Consider the following 27,110-nt stretch of genomic DNA (forward strand, 5'->3'; position numbering starts at 1 on the left):
CTGTCAAATAAATAAGTAAAATCTTTAAAAAAAAAAAAAAAAAGGCAGAGACAGGCTTTCCCCTCACGTTTTATAAAATCAGAAAACTTTACCCTGTACATACCAAATTAATCTCTTCTTAATGAGATGTCAGAAATTGAGGCAGGTAGAGAGCGGTCCATGTGAGGGCCTGGAAAAATGTCAGTGAGGCTTAAGATTGTAAACTGTGCTGTATTTCTTTTCATTCGAGGATTCAACCAGTCGATGTTTCTTCTCACAGAAATGCCAGTGCTCCTGGCCCTATCCCATATTCTGGAACCTTGTCCCTTCTGAATCCCCATTTAGATCCTTCATCTTTATGGCAGTGACTTTGTGTTGGAATTAAATCTGACTTCTGGCAGTTCAGAAGAGGGCATAGGGAGATCTTGTTCATCATTATATGTGGAGAAAAGATTCTGGGCAGTGGTGGGGGGATGGGGGTTGGTGGCCGTCCCAATATGTCTGTGTTCACATGGGTAGTCTCTGTTATCACAAACTCTGGGTCCTCATTCTCAGAAATACTGTTCCTGAGTGGCCTGGTGGGTTTTATTTTCTAAGGCAAACGATAAAACTGGGAATAACTTCAGAGTGCCTATTGTTATTTAAAAAGTAACATGCATGTCTGTACATTCCTTCTTCATGATACAAAGAAAGTCCAGGGAGTTACTTTTGTATGAAGTAGTAGCTGGGGCTTGAGGTCTTACCTGGAAGGGCATAACTTCGAGGAAGAGGGAAGCAAGGACTTGTGATTTTCATGCAAGAGAATGTCCATACTGTTGGTTATTTGCTTCTGTTAATAAATTTCAGACTACACAATAAACCTGAAAATTCACAATGACTCTCATTTCTTCTGATGCAGTTTCAATTTCAGAGGTGTGTCTGGAATCTTCGTTTCCTGGTATAGGCTGTGATACCCTGCTGGCAGTGGTCCAGGGACCTAGGCTGTCTTGATACTCACAGTTTCCTGTCCTTCTCCAGTGGATGAGGGGTGTTGGTGATTGGTGGAGAGGGAGAGCTGAGGATGCTTGTAGCCCCTTTGGAGCAGAATTTTAGATTCTGTAGGATCACTCCATGCTTTCATATGTATGGCCTATTCCATTTGTACAGGAAGGCTTCAGTCAAGTGTGTGTGGAGAGGTATTCATAGATGGGAGTTGCTGGTGAGTTAAGCTGTGCTTTCCTGCTGATCTGGTTTCAGTGCTTTTCAGCTGGGGGCTGGGAAGGTACAGTTGACTATATGGTGGGGCGATTCTTCTTTAGTCCAATCATGTGTGATTATTCCAAGCATTATAGGATGTTAGGCATCTTTGGATTCGGTGAGCTAAATGCCAATAGTATCTGTCAGTTGTTGCGGCAGTTAGAAAGGTCACTACACATTTCTGCCCATCTCTGAACCAAATGTGAGTAGCACCTGTCTGTTTATTTTCAAATGCTCTCTAGAGGGCAGTGCCCTCCCAGCTAGGAACTCTGGTAACTAACTGATGAGCCTCACTCAAGAAACCCGCTGTTTTTTTTTTCCTCCCTTCCCTCCCTTTTTCCTTCTTTTCATTTAATGATCAAAGGTAATAATAGTGGAAGTTCTGGGTAGTAAAGAAGAGTTAAAAGGTGAAGTTTATCTAGAGTAGTGGTTTTTAAACTTAATAAAATGTATATTCCACAATAAGAAATAAAAAAGTTTTATGTTACTCACATATATAAAACTGAAATGAAAATTTCACAGAATATCTACTGTTACTTAGAATGGTACATTATGATATTTTTCTGTTCCGTTTTCCTTTTTCTACAAGTAATTATGCTGCTCACTTCGGCAGCACATACACTAACACTGGAACGATACAGAGAAGGTTAGAATGGCTCTTGCACAAGGATGACACGCAGATTCGTGGACCATTACAATTGATTATAATCCACTAGATTAATTTATTAATCCTCTATTGGGTCAAAACTCAAACAGTGGGGTGCCTGGGTGGCTCAGTGGGTTAAAGCCTCTGCCTTTGGCTCAGGTCATGATCTCAGGGTCCTGGGATCAAGCCCTGTGTCGGGCTCTCTGCTCAACAGGGAACCTGCTTCCCCCTTTCTCTCTGCCTGCCTCTCTGCCCACTTGTGATCTCTGTCGGTCAAATAAATAAATAAAATATAAAAAAAAAAAAAACTCAAACAGTGAATGATTGTCGAAGACTAAAGTGCTAACAGAGTTTTATGTGCACATAACGGTAGAGCTTTCAACAGGTTCTAAAGGGAAGGAGTTTGTAGCTCAGAAAAGGATTAGAATCCCTGTTCTTTAATAACAAAGTTTCCTCCTTGGAATGGTGAGAGTTAAAGATTTTAGAAGAATTTTTAAAAACTTATTAATGGCTTATACATAGATGACTTTGATTCCTGCCCCCACCCCCTCAACCCATTGTCATTGCATTTTTATTTTTTTTTAAACATGACTTGCACTTTTTTTTTTTTTTTAAGATTTTATTTATTTACTTGACAGAGAGAGATCACAAGCAGGCAGAGAAGCAGGCAGAGAGAGAGGAGGAAGCAGGCTCCCCGCTGAACAGAGAGCCTGATGTGGGGCTTGATCCCAGGACCCTGGGATCATGACCCGAGCCGAAGGCAGAGGCTTTAACCCACTGAGCCACCCAGGCGCCCCTTTCGTTGCATTTTTAAAAATATTTTATTCATTAGAGAACGAGCGGGGAGGGGGTTGAAGGGACAAGCACGTTGACACTGGACTTGATCCCAGGACCCCAGGATCATGACCTGAGCTGAAATCAGACACTTAACTGACTGAGCCATCCAGGTGCCTCATCGTTGCATTTTTGTAACTGAAAGCTATTGCATGCCAGGATTATCATGCCTGCTTATTAGGTTATTTTTAGCAACTCACTTTGCTGCCAACTTTATTTGAATTAATTCAGTTAATCTTTATCAAATTCATTGGCTAATGGCAGACAGATGATTAGCCCGGTTTTGTAGAGTAGAGGAGGAAATGGGAATGACTTGTGACTTGTTACAGCTGTACTGCTAATCAGTGGCTGAACTGAAATGGAGTCAGGTTTTTGACTCCAAGTCCAGTCTCACTCACCACGAGTGTTCACAGTGGGATCTTGTCTACACCTGGTCTCCTCAGAGACCATGGATTTACATTCCCTTTCACTTGGTAAATGGTGGCTTGTGGCCAGGTGGGGAGCTCCTCCTCTTGTTGGGAGAGTGGGAATTGAGATAGCCCTGCACTGGTCCCAGTTCCTCCAAAGCCCTGTGTTTGCCTTCCCAACAGAAGCAGGGAGCATCCTGATCTGCAGCTGTGGTGTCAGCCTTGGAAACAGCACTCAGGGGAGGGGAGATCGCATTCAAAACACATCAACGTCACTGAAGCCAAGAGCAAAGAGGAAGTCCCAAGCTATAGAACTTTGAACGGGGCAATGGAGAAGCCCTTGCCCCTGGCCCTCCCCCGGTCTGTGGAGGAGTCCTATATCACCAGCGAGCACTGCTATCAGAAGCCCCGCGCCTATTACCCTGCTGTGGAGCAGAAGCTGGTGGTGGAGACCCGGGGCTCTGCCCTTGATGACACGGTCAACCCCCTCCGTGAGAACGGTGATGATTCTCTGTCTCCACGTCTTGGCTGGCCTCTAGACCAAGACAGGAGTAGGGGGGACAGTGACTCCAAATCTAGCTCCCTAAAGGTATGTGGCTCACTTGTACTTGTTCTTCATTAAGTGTTTGAGTGCTTGAGCTCCCCTGTAGGGTTCTGTGGAAGGCACTTATTATAGAGTTGTACTTACTGTAAAATTGCATTTAAATGTGCTCATCATAGGTGTTTTTTGGTGGGTTAAAATGGGTGCAAAGTCAGGAAAGCCCGATTAAACCAGAGATCATGGTTACAGGAAATGCCGACAAAATGGCAGTCACTGGTGGTGGGGGTGGAGAGGTGGGAAGAATTGAGGAGAAAATTGTTGATTGGTACTTGATAAATGGAAGTTAGGTAGGAAAATGAGTTTTTTCTTTAACAGGTTTATGTTGTAATTACACCTACCTGCTAATTTTTAGAGCATGAGCAAAGAATGAGTCAGGTGTTTGTTAGCCATAAAGTTTTCAATACAATTTTGTGATAGCTTTCCTTTGACTTGAAACTTTGTAGCCCTGACGTAAGAACAGTCCATTTTGTCAGAATATTTGCTGGTTTCATCGACTTTCCCAAGAACAACTCTCATTTTTTTGTTATTCAAATCATGCTCTTCTAGAGCCTCTTTGTGTCATTTCCCTACCAGTGTTGTCATCTTCAGCTGTTCACTGAGGTCATGTGCTGTCTGTGCTGTCCTCAGTTGGTCTGAGAAGCTTTGTGTAACTGGAGAGTTTCTCCACCCTTGTCCTCCTTCCTTTCAAACTTTACCCTGTGGTTGGCATCACCAGCATTAGATATGTTACTGCATATTACCAAGTGGGACATCCTAGATTAGAAGCCTAGATTAGAAGGTAGGCATTGTGCCCTTGCCAGTGTCTAAACAGTGTGGTCAAGGTTGGTGAGGTTGGTCTTGGAGACAGACCTGGTTTCAAGTCTGGGCTTAGCCACTTACCATGTGATGCTGATCAGGTCACTTCACCTGCTTAGATATGTCCCTTCACCTCCCTGTGGGAGGGGCCAGTGCCCATGCTGTCTAGTTTTTGTGCAGCATGTCTGTGAAAAGCTATCAGCACAGGGGCGCCTGGGTGGCTCAGTGGATTGGGCCCCTGCCTTCGGCTGGGGTCATGGTCCCGGGGTCCTGGGATCAAGTCCCGAGTCGGGCTCTCTGCTCAGCGGGGAGCCTGCTTCCTCCTCTCTGCCTGCCTCTCTGCCTGCTTGTGATCTCTGTCTGTCAAATAAATAAATAAATGATCTTAAAAAAAAAAAAAGCTATCAGCACAGAGCTTTGCATAGTCAGCTCTAATATATCAGCACAGAGCTTTGCATAGTCAGCTCTAATAAATATTAGCTTAACTGTTCATTTCAAATGAATGAAGGAAGGAAGGAAGGGTTGAGATCACCAACTGTAGAAAAGGGTTGTGATCCTACAAATGAGGCAGATTTCATAGAAGCATTTGCCATGTATTAAAAAATCAGAAAATACTGGCCCTAAACAAGTCAGCTAGGGTTAAAAATATCTTTCATTCATGGCAAGTTGACCATAGGCCAACACTGTGTTTTATAAACCTTATCCTATTTCATCCTCATGAACCTATAAGGTAGGTTTTACTACTTTCATCAGAGGCTCAGAGAGGAAAAATAACTAATCCAGGCTCATACATTCAGCAAGACAAGGAGCTTGGACTTAAAACTAGTTTGTCTGACTCCTGCTAAGTAATATACTAACCCCTGTCTGTGCCCATCCCGCTCTGTTCTGATCTCAGGGCTCTAGAAGCCATTCCATAAGGCCCATTTCAGGCCTGGGACATTGGGCCAGTCACGGGGAAGCAGCAGTGACACCTGTGCTGCCCTGAGGTGTTTGTGGTTGCTATACCAGGCATGCTTCTGCCTGTGTCCAAGACAGGAAGAGAGGGAGATAGAGGTTTGGAATAGTCAAGCTGCACCTGAATTTTCAGGTGGTTGCAAACACTGCTGGTTGGAGAAGAGGCTGGGACTGTCTCCACTCAGTAACTTTACTGCTATTGCATTCCTAGGTGAGGGAATATGTCTCCAAAAAGGTCCTACCCGAAGAAGCCCCCACTCGGAAGCTGCTGGACAGAGGCGGAGAGGGGCTACTGAGCTCCCAGCACCAGTGGCAGTTCAACCTGCTGACTCATGTGGAATCTCTTCAGGACGAAGTCACACACAGGATGGACTCCATTGAGAAGGAACTGGATGGTAGGGCTCCTTCTCTGGCTCTCCACAGATAGCTGTATTCTTGTCTCCTTTCTTTTCAGTCTCATCCACCCCCGTCCTCCCTTTAGATGAGCAAGCTTTACTTTTTGCATTTGTCAGGCGCTTCTAAGGTCTGTGTGAAGTCAGGAGTCCTCCCTCACTTACCTAGTGCCTTGTGCAAAGCAGAATGCAAAAGTATACCTAGACTCTGCCTGCAGGCAGTGTGTGACCTGAGCAACTTTGCTAACCCAAGTTCTGTGGGGAATTTCAACTTTGACTTAATAGGGTTTTTTGGATGTCTTTGAGGATGAATCTGAAGAAAGCCTTTTGTAAAATCTAAACCGCTGAAGCCTTCTCTTCTTTATCAGTAGAGATTTAAGAACTTGACTGAATCATTTGGGTAACCCTGGGTGTTTGTTCCAGATGTTAGTGGTAACAGGTAGGCCTGATAAACATGCTCAAGTTCAGTCTCTCTGATCCCTGGGAAGTTGCCAGTTTGATTTTTGAAGACAGAATTCCTTCTTGATTTTTCAATTATTTCTTAATTTTTTGTTTCCATTCTTAAAGTGGAGCCAAATTGAAAAGTAAATATTCCATTTGAGGAGTCTGAGTATAGTCAGGCTACCATTACTGTAATTGGAGATGTAAAGCTACTTGCATGAAATAACTTAGAAAGATGCCATGCGTTACACAAGCTAGAGTCATGAGGTGTGGCCAGGGCACATGTATGGCCGAGGCCCTGTTAAAGGCGACGTGTGGCAAGGGAAGTGATAACAGAAAGGCTTCCTGAAACCCTGGGTCTGAAGCTGAACCCTGAGAAAAGTGAGGTTCTCTGAGGAAGAGGTTGTTACTCAGTATGTGATAAAAGGTCTGGCTTGACTGGAGGAAAGGGTTGTCCTGTTGGAGAAAAGTGAAAGAAGGACCTCCATGCCCTCATGCTTCTGTCCTGCCCTTCAGGCACACCTGAGGAACTGAGAATGGGAGACTAATTCAGGGTTCATTGGGGCCACTTCCGGAAGGGGGAGTGTTTCTCTCTCTTTTATTCCTAAAAGGTTTCCCTGGGCTCCTTAGAATGGTAACTGATTCCATTGTTTGAAAACCCTGCTATTCCCTAGCTGAAAAGAGGACTGAATGACAGACCGGAAATGATGGATTTTGAGAGAATGGCAGTAGGAGTGAGTGGCTTTGGGTCTCTGAGAATAGGTTTAGCACTGTGGAAACATGGAGAATATTCTGTTGTTGCCAAAGGATCCTGCCCTTAGGGGAGACATCGGTGTTTCCCTGCTTCTTACTGACTCGCCACTCTCATTCTCTCTCATGGCCAGTGTGGTGAGGAGGATAAGTTCAGGCTCCCCTCTCTGCCTGGACTTGCTTGGGCCTCTTATGTGTCCTGCTGGCCTGGGGTCACATCCTCTGTTCGTGTTCTTTTTTTTTTCCTTTTTTTTTTTTTTTAAGATTTTGTTTATTTATTTGACAGAGATCACAAGTAGGCAAAGAGGCAGGCAGAGAGAGAGGAGGAAGCAGGCTCCCTGCTGAGCAGAGAGTCCCTATGCAGGGCTCAATCCTAGGACTCTGGGATCATGACCCGGGCTGAAGGCAGAGGCTTTAACCCACTGAGCCACCCAGGTGCCCCCTCTGTTCGTGTTCTAATACCCCAGGCCCTAAAGTGTGAACATGAATTACAAATCTCAAAGATTTTATTCAGATAAACAGATTTTTCCACTGCATTTAATTAAGATTTATTGAAATCCCATTTTATGTCAACTATTGTAGGGAGTTAACTATTGAGTTCATCCAAATACCATTAAGATAACCTGAACTTTTTTTATTTTTAAAGATTTTATTTATTTATTTGACACAGAGAGAGAGAGAGAGGTCACAAATAGGCAGAGAGGCAGGCAGAGAGAGAGAGGGGGAAGCAGGCTCTCTGTGAAGCAGAGAGCCTGATGCGGGGCTCGATCCCAGGACCCTGAGATCATGACCTGAGCCGAAGGCAGAGGCTTAACCCACTGAGCCACCCAGGCGTTCCTAAAACTGAACTTTTATAAGAATTTGGATATAGTATTCCTTTTAAGAAATAGACTAGTAAACTATTCTATTGACTGATTTATATTTTAAGTTTAAGTTATTTTAATATTAACCATAATTTAATAATTTATATAGTTGTAGAAACAGTTGTCAAACTAAAAGATTTTTTTAAAGAAAATTTTTTAAAGATTTTGTCAGAAAGAGAGCTCTGAAACGGGGAGCAGCAGGCAGGGGGAGAAGCAGGCTCCTCATTGAGCAGGGAGCCCAATGAGGGACTCCATCCAAGGACCCCTGGATCATGACCTGAGCCAAAGGCAGATGCTCAACAAACTGAGCCACCTAGGCGTCCAAGACAAAAGATTTTTTTTTTTTAAGATTTTATTTATTTATTTGACAGACAGCGATCACAAGTAGGCAGAGGCAGTCAGAGAGAGAGGAAGGGAAGCAGGCTCCCCGCCGAGTAGAGAGCCTGGCTGAGCAGAGATCCCGACATGGGGCTCGATCCCAGGACCCTGGGTTCACAACCTGAGCCAAAGGCAGAGGCTTTAACCCACTGAGCCACCCAGGCGCCCCAAGACAACAGATTTTTAATGACTATGAAAATACTGAATCTTTTACTTATCTTTTTTTTTTAAACTTTTCTTCTTCTTCTTCTTTTTTTTTTTTTAAGATTTTATTTATTTGGGGCGCCTGGGTGGCTCAGTGGTTTGGGCTGCTGCCTTCGGCTCGGGTCATGATCTCAGGGTCCTGGGATCGAGCCCCGCATCGGGCTCCCTGCTCCGCAGGAAGCCTGCTTCTCTCTCTCTCTCTCTCTCTCTCTCTGCCTGCCTCTCTGCCTACTTGTGATCTCTGTCAAATAAATAAATAAAATCTTTTTTTTTTTTAAGATTTTATTTATTTATTTGACAGACAGAGAACACAAATAGGCAGAGATAGAGGGGGGAAGCAGGCTCCCTGCCGAGCAGAAAGCCCAACGTAGGGCTTAATCCCGGGACCCCGAGATCATGACCTGAGTCAAAGGCAGAGGCCTAACCCACTGAGCCACCCAAGCGCCCCAGTCCCACATTTTGTCACTGCCTCTTTTGAGTGCCTACTATGTTTCAGGCACAGTTGAGAGTGTTAGGGATATAATGGTAATAACCAAAGCAGAGCTGGCTTCTACCATTATGGAATTTGATCTTGAGGTAGAAACAGGTATTAATTGAATTATCCCATTATATATAATTATAAATCATGGTAAGTGCTCCAAAGCAGGAAAGCATGTGATCACATAGCATCCTTAATTTAACATAGCAACTAGATTCAGAGTGTAGAGTTGGGGAAGGCTTCCCTGGGACGTAACTTATAGGAACAAAGGATTTTAAAAGGTGGGAAGGAAGGTTGAGGGCTGGATCTGAGGAGGGATAGGGATTATGTGTGAGGCTTTAAGCTTTTTTGAGAAACAGGCACTGGGTGGGTCTTCGTCTTTTTGCACCTTCAGCTCAAGGGTCCAGAAGGTACCTAGTACAGGTTGGTTTATGAACTAGAAAGGCTATAGGCAGGCTAGGGTGAGCACAGGCCTTCCTGGAGGGGCTGGCTCTTGTCAAAAGATGCAGTGTTCCAAAATGGCCTCTACCCAAATGCCAGAGCTTCAGGGAGTGGCTTGAGGAAGAAAAAACATCATCTATAGAGAAATCCCTGCTCTCAGCAATAAGGCAGTTTTGTAGATATTGAACCAATATAATCAAGGATGTTAGTACCTGGACATCTTAACATTAAATACTTAGAAAATAAAGTCAGAGAATTTAGTGCTACTGATGATAGGAATGTGAAGCAAATCAGAGTATACAGTGACAAAAACAGACCTTTTCAAGTCCTTTAGATTCTCATTTTTCTTTTCTTTTTTTTTTTTTTAAGATTTTTTTTATTTGTCAGAGAGAGAGAGAGACAGAGCACACAAGCAGACAGAGTGGCAGGCAGAGGTGGAGAGAGAAGCAGGCTCCCTACTGAGGAAGGAGCCTGATGTGGGACTCGATTCCAGGACCCTGGGATCATGACCTGAGCTGAAGGCAGCAGCTTAACCGACTGAGCCACCTAGGCATCCCTGGATTCTCATTTTTCTTAATAGGAGGCTAAAACACCAGGACCTTTGATTTCCAGCAAGGGAAAACCTTATAAAGACTGGGGAGTGGGCACCTGGGTGGCTCAATTGGTTAAGCATCTGCTTTCGTCTTGAGTCATGATCCCAGAATCCTGGGATTGAGTCCTTTGTTGGGCTTCAAGCCTGAGAGGGAGTCCGCTTCTCTCTCTCCCGGTCCTCCTCCTCCCTTCCCTGCTTGTGATCTCTCTCTCTTTCCCAAATAAATAAATAAAAATATTGAAAGAAAGGAAGGAGGAGAGAGAGAGAGAAAGAGGAAGGAAGGGAGAGAGGGAGGAAAGGAAGGAAGGATTAAAAAAAAAAAAAAGACTAGGGAGTAACACTGAGGAAGGTCGGTTCTTCAAAGCCTTCTATGTTCTTTTTTTTTTTCTCTCTCTCTCTTTTTTTTATTAAAGCGGGGCACAATCCCAGGACTCTGGGATCATGACCTGAGCCGAAGGCAGAGGCTTTAACCCACTGAGCCACCCAGGCGCCCCTCTTCAAAGCCTTCTAGAGCATAGAGCTGCACTAATGCAGTAGTTAGTAGCTGTATGTGGCTTTTTTTTTTTTCTTAAGATTTTACTTATTTATTTGAGAGAAAGAGTACACATAAGCATAGGGAGCTGCAGGCACAGGCTGCGTGCTAAGCAGGGAGCTCAATGTGTGACCTGATCCCAGGACCCTAGGATCATGACCTGAGCCGAAGGAAGATGCTTAACCCACTGAGCCACCCAAGTGCCCCAATGTATGGCTCTTTAAAGAATTAAATTGAATAAAGTTTGAATTCAGTACCTTAGTCATACCAGCTACGTTTTAAGTGCCCGATTAGCTACATGTGGCTAGTGGCTACTGTGTAGACAACACAGACATAGACCATTTCCCCTGCAGAAAGTTCTGTTGGACTATGCTCCTTGAAAGTATTTGAGCTTTGTCCTACGAGTATTACTTTGTAGAGAGGGTGATGAGTCAGTGCCAGCTAGTGGCCCTCCCTCCTCGCCCCTTGTGGGGATAGATGGGGAGAAGATGCTGAAATTCTTGCTGCTGTTCTCACAGATGAAGTGTTAGGAGCTCACTGGGTTGTCTCTCTTCTGTCTGCAGTGTTGGAGAGCTGGCTGGACTACACTGGGGAATTGGAGCCCCCGGAGCCACTGGCAAGGCTTCCGCAGCTCAAGCATTGCATCAAGCAGCTGCTGATGGACCTGGGCAAGGTGCAGCAGATTGCACTCTGCTGCTCAACATGAAACTGGGCACCCAGAACTAGTGGGGGCACAATCCTGGGGCACCTGCAGGAGGAGCTTTGCATATTTAAATAAATAAACCTAGCATGCCGAATGCACGTGACACCGACTGACTTCAGGGATCTGGGCAGGGGGTGTGATGGACATTGGACAAAGGGGCCATTTTGGCTGCTGGAGGGCAGGGCACTCTGATCTTGAAGCCCACCAAGAAGGTAACAAATAGACTCTTGGGATTCCTTTCTTCTGTGCACATCGTTGAATGGAGAGTGAGTCTTTTTGCACAAACTTCACTTGATATTGTGCCACCGATAAATGGAATGAGAGCCAAAAAAGTTTAGTCGGAAACAGTTGTAAATTCAACTTGCAGCTTATTTAATTGACTTTTTTTGTCAGGGTGGGGCACATGCCAGGCCTTCTTGTTTCTGCCTGGCATGGATTTAGGCAGCAGGCATCATTTTTCATTTTTCCAGCTTCGTGAGAATGTCGTGACTTCACATTCAGTGGAGGTTGGGAAGGAGCGGAGGCCTTGGCTACCCTGCCTTCTCCTTAGGACTCTTCACTTTTCTCACCACCCGTCTTGCATGACTTCATGGTACCGGGGACAAGTTTTGTATGCTTTTACCCCAGAGTTGGCTGGGTTGTGTTTTTTGTAGCAGAGCCCATAACAGCCTGTGGAGGAACTAGAATCTCACTGTAATAAGAATCTAGGAGGAATTCCAAACTGAAGCAGGCAGGGTCTGGAACCCAAAGGACAGCATTTTCTATCCACTTCTTAATATTGACAGCTTCCCGGTTCTATTTAATGTCCAAAAAAATGTTTCCCCAAATTTTGAACTCTTTCACTGTAAAGATTTGTTACAAAGAATGTGGTTTGGAGAATTACCTTATTTTATATTGTTGTAAACAAATTTCAGATTCTATATGTGCCGCTTTTCTCCTTCCAGAAGGTGTATGTTCAGTAGCTGGCATTTTCAGAATTGTTTTAAAATACTTTAACACTTTAGATTTCCTGTTTGTATTATTTTGTGAGGTCAAGGTGATTATGCTGCTTAAGGTCCAGGTACCATTTGTACCTTTTAAGATAACATTTGTTACTCTTGCAGGTTACGGTTCTATGTGTAATTGCTATATTGTTTTGTTTTACTTTGCTAGACAAAGTTAAAGAAAATGTTCCATGCTTTGAGGAGTGACCCGTTTCACCATTTAGTTTTCTTATCACTAAAGGCAAAAATCAAAGCACAGTTGTCCATTAACACTCACAAGTTAATTATGGGTTTATGAATCTGTAATGTTATATGCTGCAAATATTTACTATGTAAACGTGAAGTAGCCAATATCTCTATAGCAATGACAGTATCTCCAGCGACCTTTGGAATGATTAGGCCTTGAAGGCACACAGGTCATTGTGGTCTTGAAAGCCTCTGTACCAAAATCTGTTTCAGGGAATGCTCTGTCCAGCGATTTCTTCACCATTTGATATAAAATGATTTTAGGACCAGCTGACCTGCTGTACCTTATCCATCAGAGGGAGGCCATGTGGCTTTGACATCTGTAGTAAAGCTGACATGATTCCCCTCCACAAGGCTCTTTCCCATTGCTAATGTTGGCATTTCTGGTGTGGGAAGAAATGTCCAAGGAGTATGCATGGCATCTACGTTTTGCGCAGTTTATCAGATGGTCACTTTAATAAGATTGTGTTTGTCTGAAAAGGGATGAAACAGGATGATTTTCTGTAGCCACAGCTGTGAGGAATGATGACTGTTGTATTATTAGATTACTGATTTTTCTTTTCTCAGATACATTTGAGCATCACATCTGGGGAAGCTGCAACTTTAAGGGAGTCGATGTCATGTCTTTCTCAAAGGTGGAAGCAGAAATTGAATTACCCTAATCCTGCCAAGTGGCCATTATTGGGTTCGTTGTTTATAAAGGAATTAATCCCATTTTACTTATTGTGACTTTTGTCCTTAGGGAAGCAGGGATGACTCCCAAGTTCTGATAACCTCAGTATGCTTCTCTAATTTAAAGCCATGTTGAGGGGCTCCATCCCCAATTCCTGGGTCAGACCGAATTAACCGCAAGTTGGAGCACTGGAAACTGTTATTTGTAAAGATACTGTTACCTTATAGAAATGTGTACACTACCTAAGTTTTCTTTTGAGGAAAATTATATACCTATAAAAAATTGCCTTGACAAAAACAGTTCTGGTTTGACTAATCATTTTGTTTCTTTAAACGATGAGTGTTATGCAAGGTGGACCCTTGATGAGCCAACATTGCACTGTGGATACATATCTATGTTTACGTGCTATTAGAACAGAAGGCGCTGTATATAGAAATGTTGCTTTGAAGCAATATTTGCAAAACATGCAAACTTCTGTATCTGTATTTGGAAAAAATAAAACAGGTTTTTGTTGCTATGTTTCAATCATGTTATTATAAAGTTCTGTACCTTGTTTTTAATATATACTACATGATTTTCTATAAACATCTTTTAGAGGAGGACTTTTTACATTGTAAACAGATGTATCTTCTGTAGGAAAGGAGATGCAAGCTCAAGATCCTAAATTCCAAGAATGTATGCAAAATAATTTTGAATTCATCTAAGTTTCTTTAATATGAGAAGGCAAAATGTACCCCCCCCACACACTCCTCCTCTAACCCAGTCTGGCTCCCGCTTTGTGGTGTGAGCTGCAGGCTTATTAGATTTCAGTTGTTGAGAGCAGTGAAGTGAAGATAGGTCTGGCCTTCCTTATATTAAGAGATGGCACCCATTGCAGTTAGGACCCTTCTGAGACCAATCCACATTGCCCAGGGACCCCAATTAGTTCCTGGGAGGGCAGAAGACTTAGGGAGAAGTAAGCTTTATGATTTCATAACAGAGCCTCCCTATTACTTGCCAAATTCATTCTCTTTCTAAACAATTACACTTATTTAAAAAACAGAATTAAAGTGAGTGGCTTCAGCAATGAAATCCATTAGTTCACTCCAGTTTTCCTTAAATTCTAGGGGCCCAAAATATGACAAGAAAAGTGAGTTTGGAGGCTTAAACCAGAGCTCACAAGGAGCACTCCCTAAGGACCTGCACTAAAACACTTCCTAAAATAGCCTGCTGGTGTGGGTCTTTTGGGAAGCCTGTGCTCAAAGGGCAGATTGGTGTAACAAGTTAGTGGCCCAGTTGGTATAGAGATAGCCAGTTAAGTAAGCACTTAATACAGAGTCCGCTATTTGCCTGCCACAACCACTACCCACTACCTTTTTAAGTAGGAAAGTAAATTCATATGCTAGTGAGAGGTAGCGAATACGGAATCCAAGCTGCTAAAACTCTCTTTATGGAGACTGCAACTAAACAAAGGAACACCCAGTGGGGCCTTGTGGAGCGAGCAGGATAAAAATATCCCAGATGTGGAGGCCTAGGCCTAGCCAACGCGTTAATGGTCCCACCCACCCACACACACACACACAAACCAGAAAATGCCAAATGAACAGGGAACAAAGGCTTTATTCTCTTGGGCTCCCAACCTGGTTTCGCCATCAGCCAAAAAGGAGGTTGGAAGGAGATAAGCTCGGGAAAATAAACCTACTAAAGGACGAACGAAAGGGACACATCAGACGACTGGAGCTGCCCAAAACTAGTTTTTCATCAGCGCGGAATGGAGAGCCAGGCTCAGGCCGCCAGACCCGATCGTGGCCCCAGTCCAGAGAACGCCCACGCCTGGCCGCCCGCTTCTCCACCGCTCAGCCCGTGATGCGCACATCGGTGCGGCGGCGAAGCCGCCGGGCCCGCGCCGCCTCAGGCAGGATGGCGAGCAGCTGCTCCTGCACCAGCATCTCCACGATCTGCTCCTTCGTACGGATGTCGGGTCGAAGCCACTGGCGAGAGAGCTCCCGTAGCTGCCGGAACGCCTCCCGCGGGCCTGCGGCGTCCTGGTAACGGAACTGCCGGAAACGCTGGCGGAACGTCTCCGGGCCGGGTCGGGAGCCGCCAGGGTGTGGAGGGGAGCGCGGAGCAGCTTCGGCGAGCGGCGGGGAGCCCAGGCTTGTGGGCGGCAGCTCCAAGGCCACGGAGGCAGCCGCAGGAGGCGTAGGAATCGCTTCGCGGACCGCGGCGTTGGGGGTGGAGGGTTCAGGGGCAGGCGGTGGGGCCTCAGGGGTCGACGAGGAAACCGCAGAGTTACGCTCTGGGCCTGAGCTCAGGCCGGCTCCTTCTTCCTTCTCTGGCGACAGCGCGAGGTTCCCAGCAACCACAAAGCTCGACTCAGACGCAGCCATGACTCCAGCCTCTGGACGTCACTCTTTGTCCCGCAGCCGTGGCCTCAGCACTGCGCTGCGCGGGGAGGGGCTGAAAGAGGGAGGGGCCTGACGCGTTAAGGGCCGAGCTCGCGCGGCCTCCCGGTAGGCGAGTGGGGGCTGGCAGACAGCGGGCCAAACTAAACCTCACTCGCAAAGCGCCTGAGGGGGCCGGAAGCGGAAGTCCGCCCTAGCTTCCGCGATGAGCTCGGTGCCAGAGCGCCCGGAAGCCAAGTCAGGGCTCCCGGAAGCGGCGCCCGCTCACGTTAGCGAGTCCTGTCAGGAGGCGGCTGCGACAGAGAGGCAGGAGTGGACCTCTTTCAGTGTGCGCTGGTCTACTGTTCGCGATGTTGCCTCCCAGCACCAGTTCGAGGACTCGGAGTCAGAGTCAAAATCGGCGTCCGAGGAGGAGGGGGAGGAAGAGGCGGATGAAGAGCTGGAGGAGGAGGAGCCCAGAGGAGTCTTTACTCACTGTGAGCTCTTCGGCCCGCAGGTGATCTGCACCTCCAGCTGGGTGTGCGCCTCCCCTGACTGGGATGAGGGCGAGCCAAGATTTCTCTGGGGCTGGCGCCCGGCCCGTGGTGGGAGAGGGGACGGCGGGACGGAGGTCGGCACTGGGGGAGGCCCTGACACGTGGAAGTCCTCTTTCCGTCAAAAGAGGAGGGCAGTGGCATTCACCTTGTTGCGAGGATGACAAAATATAAAGTGTGAAGATCCCCAACACACATAATAAGACTCGCTCCTCCCATGGCAAAAGCTATATGCTCAAGAACTGTGTGCCATTATTGTATTTTGCGTGTCCTTTGAAACCAAGGGACAGGTGCCTCTCTGGGTTCTGCTTTTAACATTAAGATTAGTAAGTGCCTTGCCCCATAGGCATGGACCCTTGAAATGTGGCTAGTCGGAATTACGATGTGTTGTGATCTAAAATACACCCACGATTTAGTACAAAAAAGAGTAAAATAGCTCTATTTTTTTTTATGTCGATGTTAGATTGATAGTATTTTGCATATGTTGGGTCAAATAAAGTGTATTATTAAAATTAACCTGTGTCATTTTACTTTTTAAATGTGGCTACTAGACAAATTGAAATTATATGTGTGGTGTGCATTGTATTTCTGTTAAGCAGCCCTGTGCTGCCTGTGGAGTCAGGCAGCCTTGATGGAATCCCCATTTCAGGGTTTATTTGCCTTAGGTCAGACTTGAGAGAACTAAATCAGTAAAGCCCTTTGAAGGAGAGGGCTTTTTATATGTTTGGTGGTGTCTTCATTAGGTAAGTTGCTATCTCTGAGCTACATTTTTTATCTGTAAAATGTGAAGGTAATACAGCTTACCTCATAGAATTTATGAGAATTCAGTGTGATGATGCAGATAAAAGCATGTATCTCTGATAACCCTTAAGTGATATATTCTGTTTGACAGTTGTATTTTGTATTGCCATTTTATGGATGGAGAAACGAAGACCCAGAGAGGGACAGAGGCCTGTAAACTAGGTTTTGTCTGAGCTCTCTGCAGAAGAAGTTGGTGTGTTTAACAACTAGCAATACACCAGCAGCCCTGATATAAAACTTGCCTCCCCCATAGGGTGTGCTCTCTTGGATGGGTGGAAGTGGATCCTCACAAAACATTTTTCACAGTTTGAAAACCTTGAAAGTCATTGCAATGGGTCTTGAATATTTTTTTAGCTATTGACACTTAAAATTGGGAAATTTCACATGCAAATCTGGATTTCCAGCTTTTCTTGAAAAAGTAGGTGTGCTGACCACAGTGGTCCCACTTACATTCCTATCAACAAGTAGCTGGAGGTGAAGATACTCTGTTCCAGATGGCCTCAATCCTCACCACTCTCTTTTGTCTGTTTGTAAACAGAATGCTGTTTACATTTACTATTTTTTCTTTTAAATTACTTTTGCTCTCAGGATGTGGTTTTCCTTAGAGCTGATATTTTTATTTCCAGAGGTGGGAAAATGGGTCTAGAGTTTGCTATACCAACTAGTTTCAAACCTTTACTTACTCTCCCTTGCCTCTTGGCATTTTTGGTTCAGTGCCCTGAGTGAACCAATAGTCCTATTCCCTGGGTGGTAGCAGGCAGTCAGAAACCCAGGTTTAAGGGAGCACATCAAACCTTGCTGCAAGGATGAAGGGTCATGGAAGAGTTCACTGGGGAGGAGAACTTCAAGATGATACTCAAGAAAAAGGGTAGATCTAGGGGCAGTCCAGGTAGAAGGCATTGCCTGTGCCAAGGCAGACACTGAATGGGAACGAAACTGCAGATTACTCCGAGGGGAGTGGCCAGGGTCTGGGAAAGGGATGAAAGCTGAGGTTGGAAGGTCATTTGGAGGTTAAATCATAGACTGTCTAGAATTTCATGTTGAAAATTTTATTGTTCTGTCAGGAAGGGAATGAACTCTTGTCCATGGAGTCACAGAATGTTAGCTCTCTAGTCCATTTCTTGCATCCCGATTAGAATCGTGGAGTATTAGAAATGGAGAGATCTTGGAGATCTATTAGATCTATTAGAATTGTGGAATGTTACAATGGAAGAGCACATTGACATTAAATCCAAAAGTTAGATGCAGTTATTCTAAACTCTATGGGTGAGCAAACCCCCAGAATCTAAAAAAAAAAAAAAGGTTAAAATACATCTTCTGAAATTATCCTACATACTTATGCATATGATTTCAGGTGATTTCCAGGTGTCCTTGAACCCACCCACAGGACCCAGGTTAAGTTTAAAATATATTCATATGTATTCCATTCTCCCGAATTTTGCAGGTTAAGAAGTCAGCACAACAAGAGGAAATGGATTGGTCCAAACTAAAATACCTAGTAAGTGGTTCCATGAGGACAGAATTCTTTTCACTTGTAGTCCAGTGTTCTTATCATATTAGGCCTTCTCATTAGCACTAGGTTGGGAGCTTTCTTGGGAAGGGATTATAGATCATGTATCTTCTATCATTTAGCTTCCAACACAAGGCCTGATTTCCAGCTGGACTCTGAGTAAATATTGAATCAAGGAAAAGAGGACAAGTAGTGGGTTTCATCTATGAAGGGGAGCACTAATATGATTCCCATACTCTTTTCAGAGACGGGTGTCTTAATGGCATATTGTTGGGGGTTGCAGTATAGAAAGAAGCCTAGATATAAAGGCTTTTTATTTGGAAAAAATTATGGCTTCATAGGAAGTTGCAAAAATAGTACAGAGAGGTCTCATGAACACTTCACCCAGTCTTCCCCAGTGGTGACGTCTTGCACAATCATAGTACCCTATCAACACCAGGAAATTGATGATGCAATCTAAAGAGTTTATTCAGAAGTGCTTAATTGTGTATATGTATAGGCCTATGCAATTTTATCAAATGTAGATTCATGCACCTGTGCCACAATCAGTATCCAGAAATGTTTGGTAACCACTAAGTTCCTGTAACTGAACTAAAGTGAGTTTGAACCTTGGGAGATCACAGGTAGAAACTATACCACATAGAGTGCTCTCACAATGTAAACTATGTTTGTAGCAATAAGGAGATCACAGGTAATAACTTCCAAAGCTGTGACTCTTTGAGCAAGGGTGAATGGATTCCTTTTTTTAGGGTTAGGATGACTATTTAGATAGGAGAGCCTTGTCATCAAGATGGCACAAAGTTGTGTGTGCGCTTTAAGGGAAACATGCCTATACATGAATTGTGTATTATGTAAATGAGGTTTGCTCCTCTTTGAGTGGAGATTTTTGTATTACAATGAGGTAAAGGTAACAGTTGATCACTCCAGGGCCCATCTGCACATGTGTTGGTCAGGGGTTAAGTTCAAGCTGATCTGGGTGGTCTGGGCCAGTTGTAGCATTTTGTCCAGGCAGTCCTTACTGCTTGAGGGTTTTCAGTTTCCATCACAGGATGCTCTGCCTGTTGGGTCTTTTGCCAGAGTTAAAGAGATAAGCTGGAAAGAAGAGCTTAAAGAAAAATGTGGAACAGAGTGTGGTGAGTTCAAGTAGGTAGGCAGCAAAGGTCAGGTCTTGAGGTCTAGTTCTGACAGTCCCTCATGCTACCACTTTATAATTACACCCTTCCCTCTCCCCTACCCCCCATCTCTAGCCACAGGCAACACTAATCTGTTCATCTCTATAATTTTGTCATTTCAAAGATGTTATATAAATAGAGTCATAGAGTGTGTAACCATTTGGGACTGGCTTTCTGCACTTAGAATAATTCCCTAGATATTCATCTAGCTTGTTTTATATGTTTCATAGTTTATCTATTTTTATTACTGAATAATAAGCCATGGTGTGGATGTACCATGGTTTGCTTAGCCAGTTGCTGGTTGAGACATTTAAGTTATTTCCAGTTCGGGGCTATTCCAAAGTGAAGCTGCTATGAATTCTTTTATCTTAGCCAGTTGCTGGTTGAGACATTTAAGTTATTTCCAGTTCGGGGCTATTCCAAAGTGAAGCTGCTATGAATTCTTATATGGCCTTAAGTAAGTCAAACCCTTTACGAGCCTGGGGGTAGTAACTACCACACAGAATGACTCTGAGGAGTCAAAGAGAAAATATGTGTAAAGGAACTGGTAGCAGATCTGGTATTATTTAGATGTTCTTTAATTTCATACATCAGTGTTTTATTGTTTTCAGCATACAGAATCTTCATGTATTACCTTTATACCTAAGTATTTCATGTTTTTAGTGCTACTAAAATGATGTTTTAAAATTTTCAGTTTCTAATTGTTCAGTAGTATATAGAAATACAAATTGATTTTTGTCTAATGACTTGTATCCTATGGCTTCATTTAACCAAGAAACTCACCCCCACTGGGGCTTTTTTTTTTTTTTTTTCATTTTTACGATCCACCCCCCACCCCATTACACTTGCCATTATTTACTTGTAAGAGTCCCAAGTTGTGTTTTATCCAAAGTTTTGGTTACAGTGGACAGAGGAGAATGCCTGTAGTGGGTTACTGCATCTTGGTTGCCACTGGAATTCATTATTTTTTCTGATGCCCAAATTACCCTGTATTTGACCAGTCAGAATCCCTTCAGGCTGATTTCTATTTTTTTTTTTTTTAAGGTTTTACTTATTTTTTTGATAGAGATCACAAGTAGGCAGAGAGGCAGGCAGAGAGGGAGGGAAGCAGCTCTCTGCTCAGCAGGGAGCCTGATGCAGGGCTCAATACCAGGACCCTGAGATCATGACCTGAGCCGAAGGCAGAGGATTAACCCACTGAGCCACCCAAGTGCCCCTTCTATGTCGTTTTGACACATCCCCATCATTTTTTTGAAAATTTCCATACTTTTCAACACATCTTGTACCTTCCCTAACCCAGCTCTTTTTTTTTTTTTTTAAGATTTTATTTATTTATTGACAGAGAAATCACAAGTAGACGGAGAGGCAGGCAGAGAGAGAGAGGGGGAAGCAGGCTCCCCGCTGAGCAGAGAGCCCGACGCGGGACTCAATCCAAGGACTCTGAGATCATGACCTGAGCCGAAGGCAGCGGCTTAACCCACTGAGCCAGTGGGTTAAGCTCTTTTAATCAGCCATTTCTCCAAGAATCCCTTGTTCTTTTATTGGAGAATGGTGTTTAGAAACTAAGATTTGGGGGGGGGGGCGAGAAGAAGAAAGAGAGAAAGAGAAAGAAAGGAAGAAAAACCAAGATTTGGACACTGGGTTTGTTCATTGCTGTTGGGATAATCGCTGCTCCTAGGCTCCCTCATGAACAGAGTGAGGAAAAGTACCAGGAAAGTTAATAAACGAAACCTCAACTAAAGTTGGACTTGGGAAGGCTTGTAGGGAGAGCTTTCACACAACCACCTGTGGCCAGTTACCCCAAACAGGAGAGGTACCTTGCATCTCCCAACAGGAAGGGGTTACAACTTCACTACTCTAGCAGAAGGAAGATATTCTTCTGGCCCAGCAACAAGCCCAGCCAATGGAAAGTGCTGTGGTTGGTTCATCCAATGAGAAGCCATCATCTTGAACTCTTACTTTCTTCTAATGACCTTCATGTTTCCTTTGCTAGGGACTTGCTTGTCTCACACTCCTCTCTATGAAAGCTATTTTGCATAACTCTTCAGAGACTCTCTGCTGGCTAGAGTAAGTGTTCCATGATTTAGGAATTGTTTGATAAAGCCAATTAGATGTTCAAATTTCCTCAGTTGGATTTTTGTCATTTTAACTATATATATTTATATGTCTATTTCTATATCAGTGTATATATATATTAAAATCCATGTGTTCACACCAACATCTTCAACTCAAGTTCAACACCATAGGTTTTATTCTAGTTTTCTCCCTTTCCATACATTTAATTCTCTTTCTCAACAGAGAGAAACTGGCTCTCATGATCTTCTTCTCCTGTTGTTTCCATCTCCCATCCTCCTTACCCTGCCCAGTGCTCCATCACTACCTACTTGCCAACCACAGCCTCCATCATCCCCAAGCAGATGCCTACCATGGCTGGTCGCACCTAATGGCTTCTAGACAATCATTTAAGCATGGAGGGGGAAGGAGAACATTGTGTTTTTTGTTTTTTAAACTTAAACATTTTGCTAAAATATACAAAAAATTTACTGTTTTAACCATCTTTAAGTATATAGTTCAATGGCATTAAGTATATTCACATTGTCCTGTAACCATCACTACCATCTGTTGCTAGCAAATTTTCATCTTCCCCAGCTGCTGAAGCTCTGTACTCATTAGATAATAACTCCCCATTCACTCCTCTTCCCAGCCCACAGTAACCACCAATCTATTTTCTGTCTCTATGAATATGACTCTTGTAGAAACCTCATATAAATGGAATTCTATAATATTTGTCCTTTTTTGTCTGACTTGTTTCCAAGTTCCAATGTTTCCAAGTTTCCTCAACATTATAGCATGTATCAGAATATCCTTCCTTTTTAAGGCTAATATTCCATTATATATGTAGCACATTTTGCTTATTTATTTGTCAATGAACATTTGGGTTTTTCTGCCTTTTGACTATGGTAAATAATACTGCTATGAACATTGGAATACACATATCTTTTTGAGCCTGTGCTATTAATTCCTCCAAATATATACCCAGAAGTAGAACTGGGTACTTTATAATCCTTTTGTCATTTTCTCCTTTCACTTACTTCTATTTAATTGCAACCCTGCTAGTTTCTAGAATTCAATGAACCTGTTTTTATTGTGTGCTCTACAAGTAGCTGCATTGCTTATTGCACTGCACTAATTTTGTTAATTTACTTAAGAATTGATGCATTTAGGGGCGCCTGGCTGGCTCAGTCAGTAGAGCATGTGACACATATCTTGGGGTCATGAGTTCAAGCCCCACATTAAGGATAAAGTTTACTTAAATTAAAAAAAAATTAAAAATTGATGCATTCATTTTAACAAGTGATATATATATATATTACTTGTTCATATATATATTTATACATATATATATATATATATATATATATATATGCCTAGTATAAAATTCAAAAGTCAAAAAAGTAATCTTTATACTCCTTTTCTCATCCTTTCTCTCCAGTTTTAATTATTACTGGTAGTTTCCTTTTTACCTTTAAATAGGCTTATACATCTTTTTCTTGGTTTATCAGGTTTAAAATGTGTTTTAAAATTTGCAGCTATAGGGGAGCCTGGCTGGCTCAGTTGGTAGAGCATGCAACTCTAGATCTTGGGGTTGTAAGTTTGAGCCCTATGTTGGGTATAGAGATTACTTAAAAATAAATATTTTAAAGATTTATTTATTTGAGAGTGAGAGAGAGAGAGCGAGCACATCAGTGTAGGGAGGGGCAGAGGGAAGGGGAGAAGCAGACTCTCCCCCTGAGCAGGGCTTAATCCCCAAACCCTGGGATCATGACCCAAACCAAATGCAGATGCTTAACCTACTGAGCCATCCAGGCACCCCCTTAAAACTAAAATCTTAAAAAAAAAAAAAAAAATTACATCTCTATAAGTTGAAGAACCCCATGTACTTAACCTACTCCCTTTTCCTCTCTATTTCCATACCTTTTACTTATTTTTTTTTAAAGATTTTATTTATTTATTTGACCGACAGAGATCACAAGTAGGCGGGAGAGGCAGGCAGAGAGAGAGGAGGAAGCCAGCTCCCTGCTGAGCAGAGCACCTGATGTGAGGCTGGATCCCAGAACCCAAAGGCAGAGGCTTTAACCCAGGCGCCCTTCCATACCTTTTAATAATAGTATTTCTTCATTCCTTTTTACGTGTTAATTGACAACTCCTTCACTTGCTTTTTGCAGTCCTGGCCTCTGTATTCAGCAAGGCTACCTTTTTGATGTTTCTGAAATGATCTTCAGTTCGGACATGTTTTTTTTTTGTTTGTTTAAAAAAAAAAAACCACACCCACTTCCTTCCTGAGCTCTGCCAATGCCCGTCTCCTCCAGTTGCTTCATCATCTCTTTCAACTATTGCATCTTGCTTTGAACTCGTTTTGAAATGTATTAAGCCCTTTGAGTTCTTTGTGGTTCCTGATTATCATCTGTTTCATGTTAATTTTTTTTTTTTTTTTTTCTGTGAGTGCCTTTCATCTGCCATTTGTTTTTCTTGTTCCCTGCCCCCTCCTTCTTCACTTTTCTGTAATATATGGGTCTGGTGCTATTTATTTTTTTATTATAAGTCTCCTTTAAATGAAGTGAGTTCTTTCTGGACCAGCTGTTTGTTGGAGGTGTGCATGGGGAAGGGACTAGAGTAGAATTCCAGGCTGGCAGGAAGTCTCTTAGGGTCATCAGCAAAGCTTGACCTTCTGACAAAGGTTTTGTGTGAGTGAACAAGATGGAGCTTGGCAGCTGCAGGGCTCTAAGCATGGCAGTCGGTCACTTCTTTTTTTTTTTTTTTTTTTTAAAGATTTTATTTATTTATTTGACAGACAGATATCACAAGTAGGCAGAGAGGCAAGCAGAGAGAGAGGGGGAAGCAGGCTCCCTGCTGAGAAGAAAGCCTGATGTGGGGCTCTGGGATCATGACCTGAGCCGAAGGCAGAGGCTTTAACCCACTGAGCCACCCAGGTGCCCCACAACTTCACTTCTTGCTGTACCCCCTGGGTATCTCATATTCCAGCCACATTTCGTGCTTTCTGATCAGGCCCTGCCCTTTCTTCACTTATCTTTATAGTTTTATTTTAGTGCGACTTTCTCTTATGGCTATAGTTTCCATCCCCTCAATATCGTGAACAGAGACCGTGAGCAGAGACGGTGTCTTCACCTTTCAAGCTTTGCATCTAGTTGAAGCTCTATAAATGTCTGTTGCATAACTCTTATAATTAGCAAAACAATAAGGATCTTATCTTGAAATTATTTGGGGCCCCAGGGTGCCTCAGTTGGTTAAGTGTCTGACTCTTGATTTCAGCTCAGGTCATGATCTCAGGGTCCTGGGATTGATCCCCACCTTGGACTTTGTGCTCAGCGGGGAGTCTGCTTAAGATTCTTTCTCTCTGCCTCTGCCCCTTCCCCTGCTCAAGCTTTCTCTCAAATAAATAAATAAATAAATCCTTTAAAAAAGAAAGGAAATTATTTGTGGAATTGACTCTAACTCAGTTTTTTTTTTTTTTTTAAGATTTTATTTACTTATTTGACAGAGAGAAATCACAAGTAGATGGAGAGGCAGGCAGAGAGAGAGAGAGGGAAGCAGGCTCCCTGCTGAGCAGAGAGCCCGATGCGGGCCTCGATCCCAGAACCCTGAGATCATGACCTGAGCCAAAGGCAGCGGCTTAACCCACTGAGCCACCCAGGCGCCCTCTAACTCAGTTTAAAAAGAGGAAAGTGAGGCCCAGTGTGCTTAAGTAATTTACCCAAGATCACATAAGAATAGGGCCAATGCCCTTTCTGACATTCTATTCTACAACAGTTCAATCGTAAGATTAGAAACTAGGACAGAGGGGCATCTGGGTGGCTCAGTTGTTAAGTGTCTGCCTTTGGCTCAGGTCATGACCCCAGGGTCCTGGGATGGAGCCCTGCATTGGGCTCCCTGCTCAGCAGAAAGCCTGCTTCTTCCTCTCCCGCTCCCCCTGTGTGTGTTCTGTCAAATAAATAAAATCTTAAAAGAAAAAAAAAGAAAAGAAAAGAAACTGGGATAGCAATGGCACTTCCTTAATTTAAAAAAATTTTTTTTATTTAATTATTTGTGGGAGAACGAGCATGAGTGGGGGGAGACGCAGAGGGAGAGGGAAAATTAGACTCTCCATTGAGCAGGGAACCCAACACAGGACTCAATCCCAGGACCCTGGGATCATGAGTTGGGCTGAATGCAGACACTTAACCAAATCACGCTGGTGCCCAACATTTCCTTAATTTCTAGAGCTGACTTTAATGTTTGTACTGTGTCCCCACCTGCCTCCTACTAGACAATTTAGATGTCTTCAGGTAAATTGAGGTCCAATTCAGTAATTTTGAGGGGATGTAATTTCAGACTGATTGATTCATCTTAGGCCAGTTCAGAGTTCTCCAAACTTCCTGCCTCTTTCTCCCTAACACTGATCCAGTTCCTCCAGAAATTATACAATCACTGCTGGCAAGAGGGGAGATGAGAAGTGTCTAATTTCAGTGTCTCATCAGGGTCTTGGCCCTACTTACTGGCATCATCCAATGCCCCTTGTTGGTCTGGGTCCTCTTCATGTCACTTGCATCTCAGGCAGCTCAGAGGACTGATTGGATACCTCCCTGTCTATAGCCACCTCCTGCTATCTTTCTTGCCTTCCCCATCCCCAGTAGTTTGTTTCAGAAAGCCCCTAAACTTTTGTATTTCCTTCCTTAAACCTGGTCTGTGGTAGAGGAGGCAAAAAATCCACACTGCTTCTCTCTTTTTCTCTGAAACTATTTCTTACTCTGTTTCTGCCTGAGTTCTTTGCATTTTTTCTCTAAGCAAGGGAGGAAAAAAACCCAATTCTGTCTCTTCTCATCTCTGTAAGTGGTCATTGTCTCACTCTAGGAGTGGTGGCCTTTGAATTTAGTAATTCAGAGCTTGAGTCTTCCTGGCTGTCAGGCTGTCTTCACTGTGTTCAGTGTCCTTCCGTTTGGCTGTCAGTTGGGAGAAGGTTGGCAGATAGGCCTAGCTGGATAGGAATGGCCAATCAGGCAATACTTGAGGTCATAGTTTTTTTTTTTAAAGATTCTCATATAGGGGGCACCTGCGTGACCTCTGCCTTCAGCTCAGGTCATGATCCGAGGGTCCTGGGATCAAGTCCCGCATCAGGCTCTCTGCTCAGCAGGGAGCCTGCTTCTCCCTCTCTCTGTCTCTGCCTGCCTTTCTGCCTACTTGTAATCTCTGTCAAATAAATAAATAAAATCTTAAAAAAAAAAAAAGATTCTCATATAAAAGCAAATTCCGATCATTAGCTGCCATCTTTAATCTAGTAGACAGCAGTACTTTATTTTTTTTTTATTTTTTATGTTTTTAAAGATTTTATTTATTTATTTGACAGAGATCACAAGTAGGCAGAGAGGCAGGCAGAGAGAGAGGAAGGGAAGCAGGCTCCCTGTTGAGCAGAGAGCCAGATGTGGGGCTTGATCTCAGGACCCTGGAATCATGACCTGAGCCGGAGGCAGAGGCTTTAACCCACTGAGCCACCCAGGCACCCCAGACAGCAGTACTTTAAATCCTA

The 27,110-nt window shown here is 43.6% G+C and overlaps 3 protein-coding genes across 8 annotated transcripts in view; 2 read left to right on the forward strand and 1 right to left on the reverse strand.

Annotated features, from left to right (window-relative positions):
- PHF20 (PHD finger protein 20) overlaps positions 1–13,653 on the forward strand; it is a 145,697-nt gene extending 132,044 nt beyond the window's left edge. For all 4 annotated transcript variants that reach the window (XM_082746227.1, XM_082746226.1, XM_082746229.1 and 1 more), the window contains 3 exons: positions 3,286–3,691; positions 5,664–5,847; positions 11,087–13,653. In XM_082746227.1, coding sequence (XP_082602353.1) covers positions 3,286–3,691; positions 5,664–5,847; positions 11,087–11,229 — 733 coding nt within the window. In that variant the 3' untranslated portion in view covers positions 11,230–13,653. The remainder of the gene's footprint in view (positions 1–3,285; positions 3,692–5,663; positions 5,848–11,086) is intronic.
- Positions 13,654–14,707: 1,054 nt separating this feature from the next.
- On the reverse strand, positions 14,708–15,497 carry SCAND1 (SCAN domain containing 1; the record flags this gene model as incomplete). The annotated part of the gene is made up of 1 exon (XM_082746296.1): positions 14,708–15,497. The coding sequence occupies one exon, from the start codon at positions 15,495–15,497 to the stop codon at positions 14,964–14,966; it is 534 nt and encodes a 177-aa protein (XP_082602422.1). The 3' UTR covers positions 14,708–14,963.
- Positions 15,498–15,717: 220 nt separating this feature from the next.
- Positions 15,718–27,110, forward strand: part of CNBD2 (cyclic nucleotide binding domain containing 2) — a gene marked incomplete at its 5' end in the record, with an annotated part of 54,403 nt that continues 43,010 nt past the window's right edge. For 2 of the 3 annotated variants that reach the window (XM_082746241.1, XM_082746244.1), the window contains 2 exons: positions 15,718–16,008; positions 18,291–18,344. In XM_082746241.1, the coding sequence (XP_082602367.1) occupies positions 15,718–16,008; positions 18,291–18,344 (345 nt within the window). The remainder of the gene's footprint in view (positions 16,009–18,290; positions 18,345–27,110) is intronic. The other variant, XM_082746242.1, reaches the window with a different exon arrangement.

The sequence above is a fragment of the Mustela nivalis genome, assembly GCF_964662115.1.
Source record: "Mustela nivalis genome assembly, chromosome: 8".
Lineage (NCBI taxonomy): Eukaryota > Metazoa > Chordata > Mammalia > Carnivora > Mustelidae > Mustela > Mustela nivalis.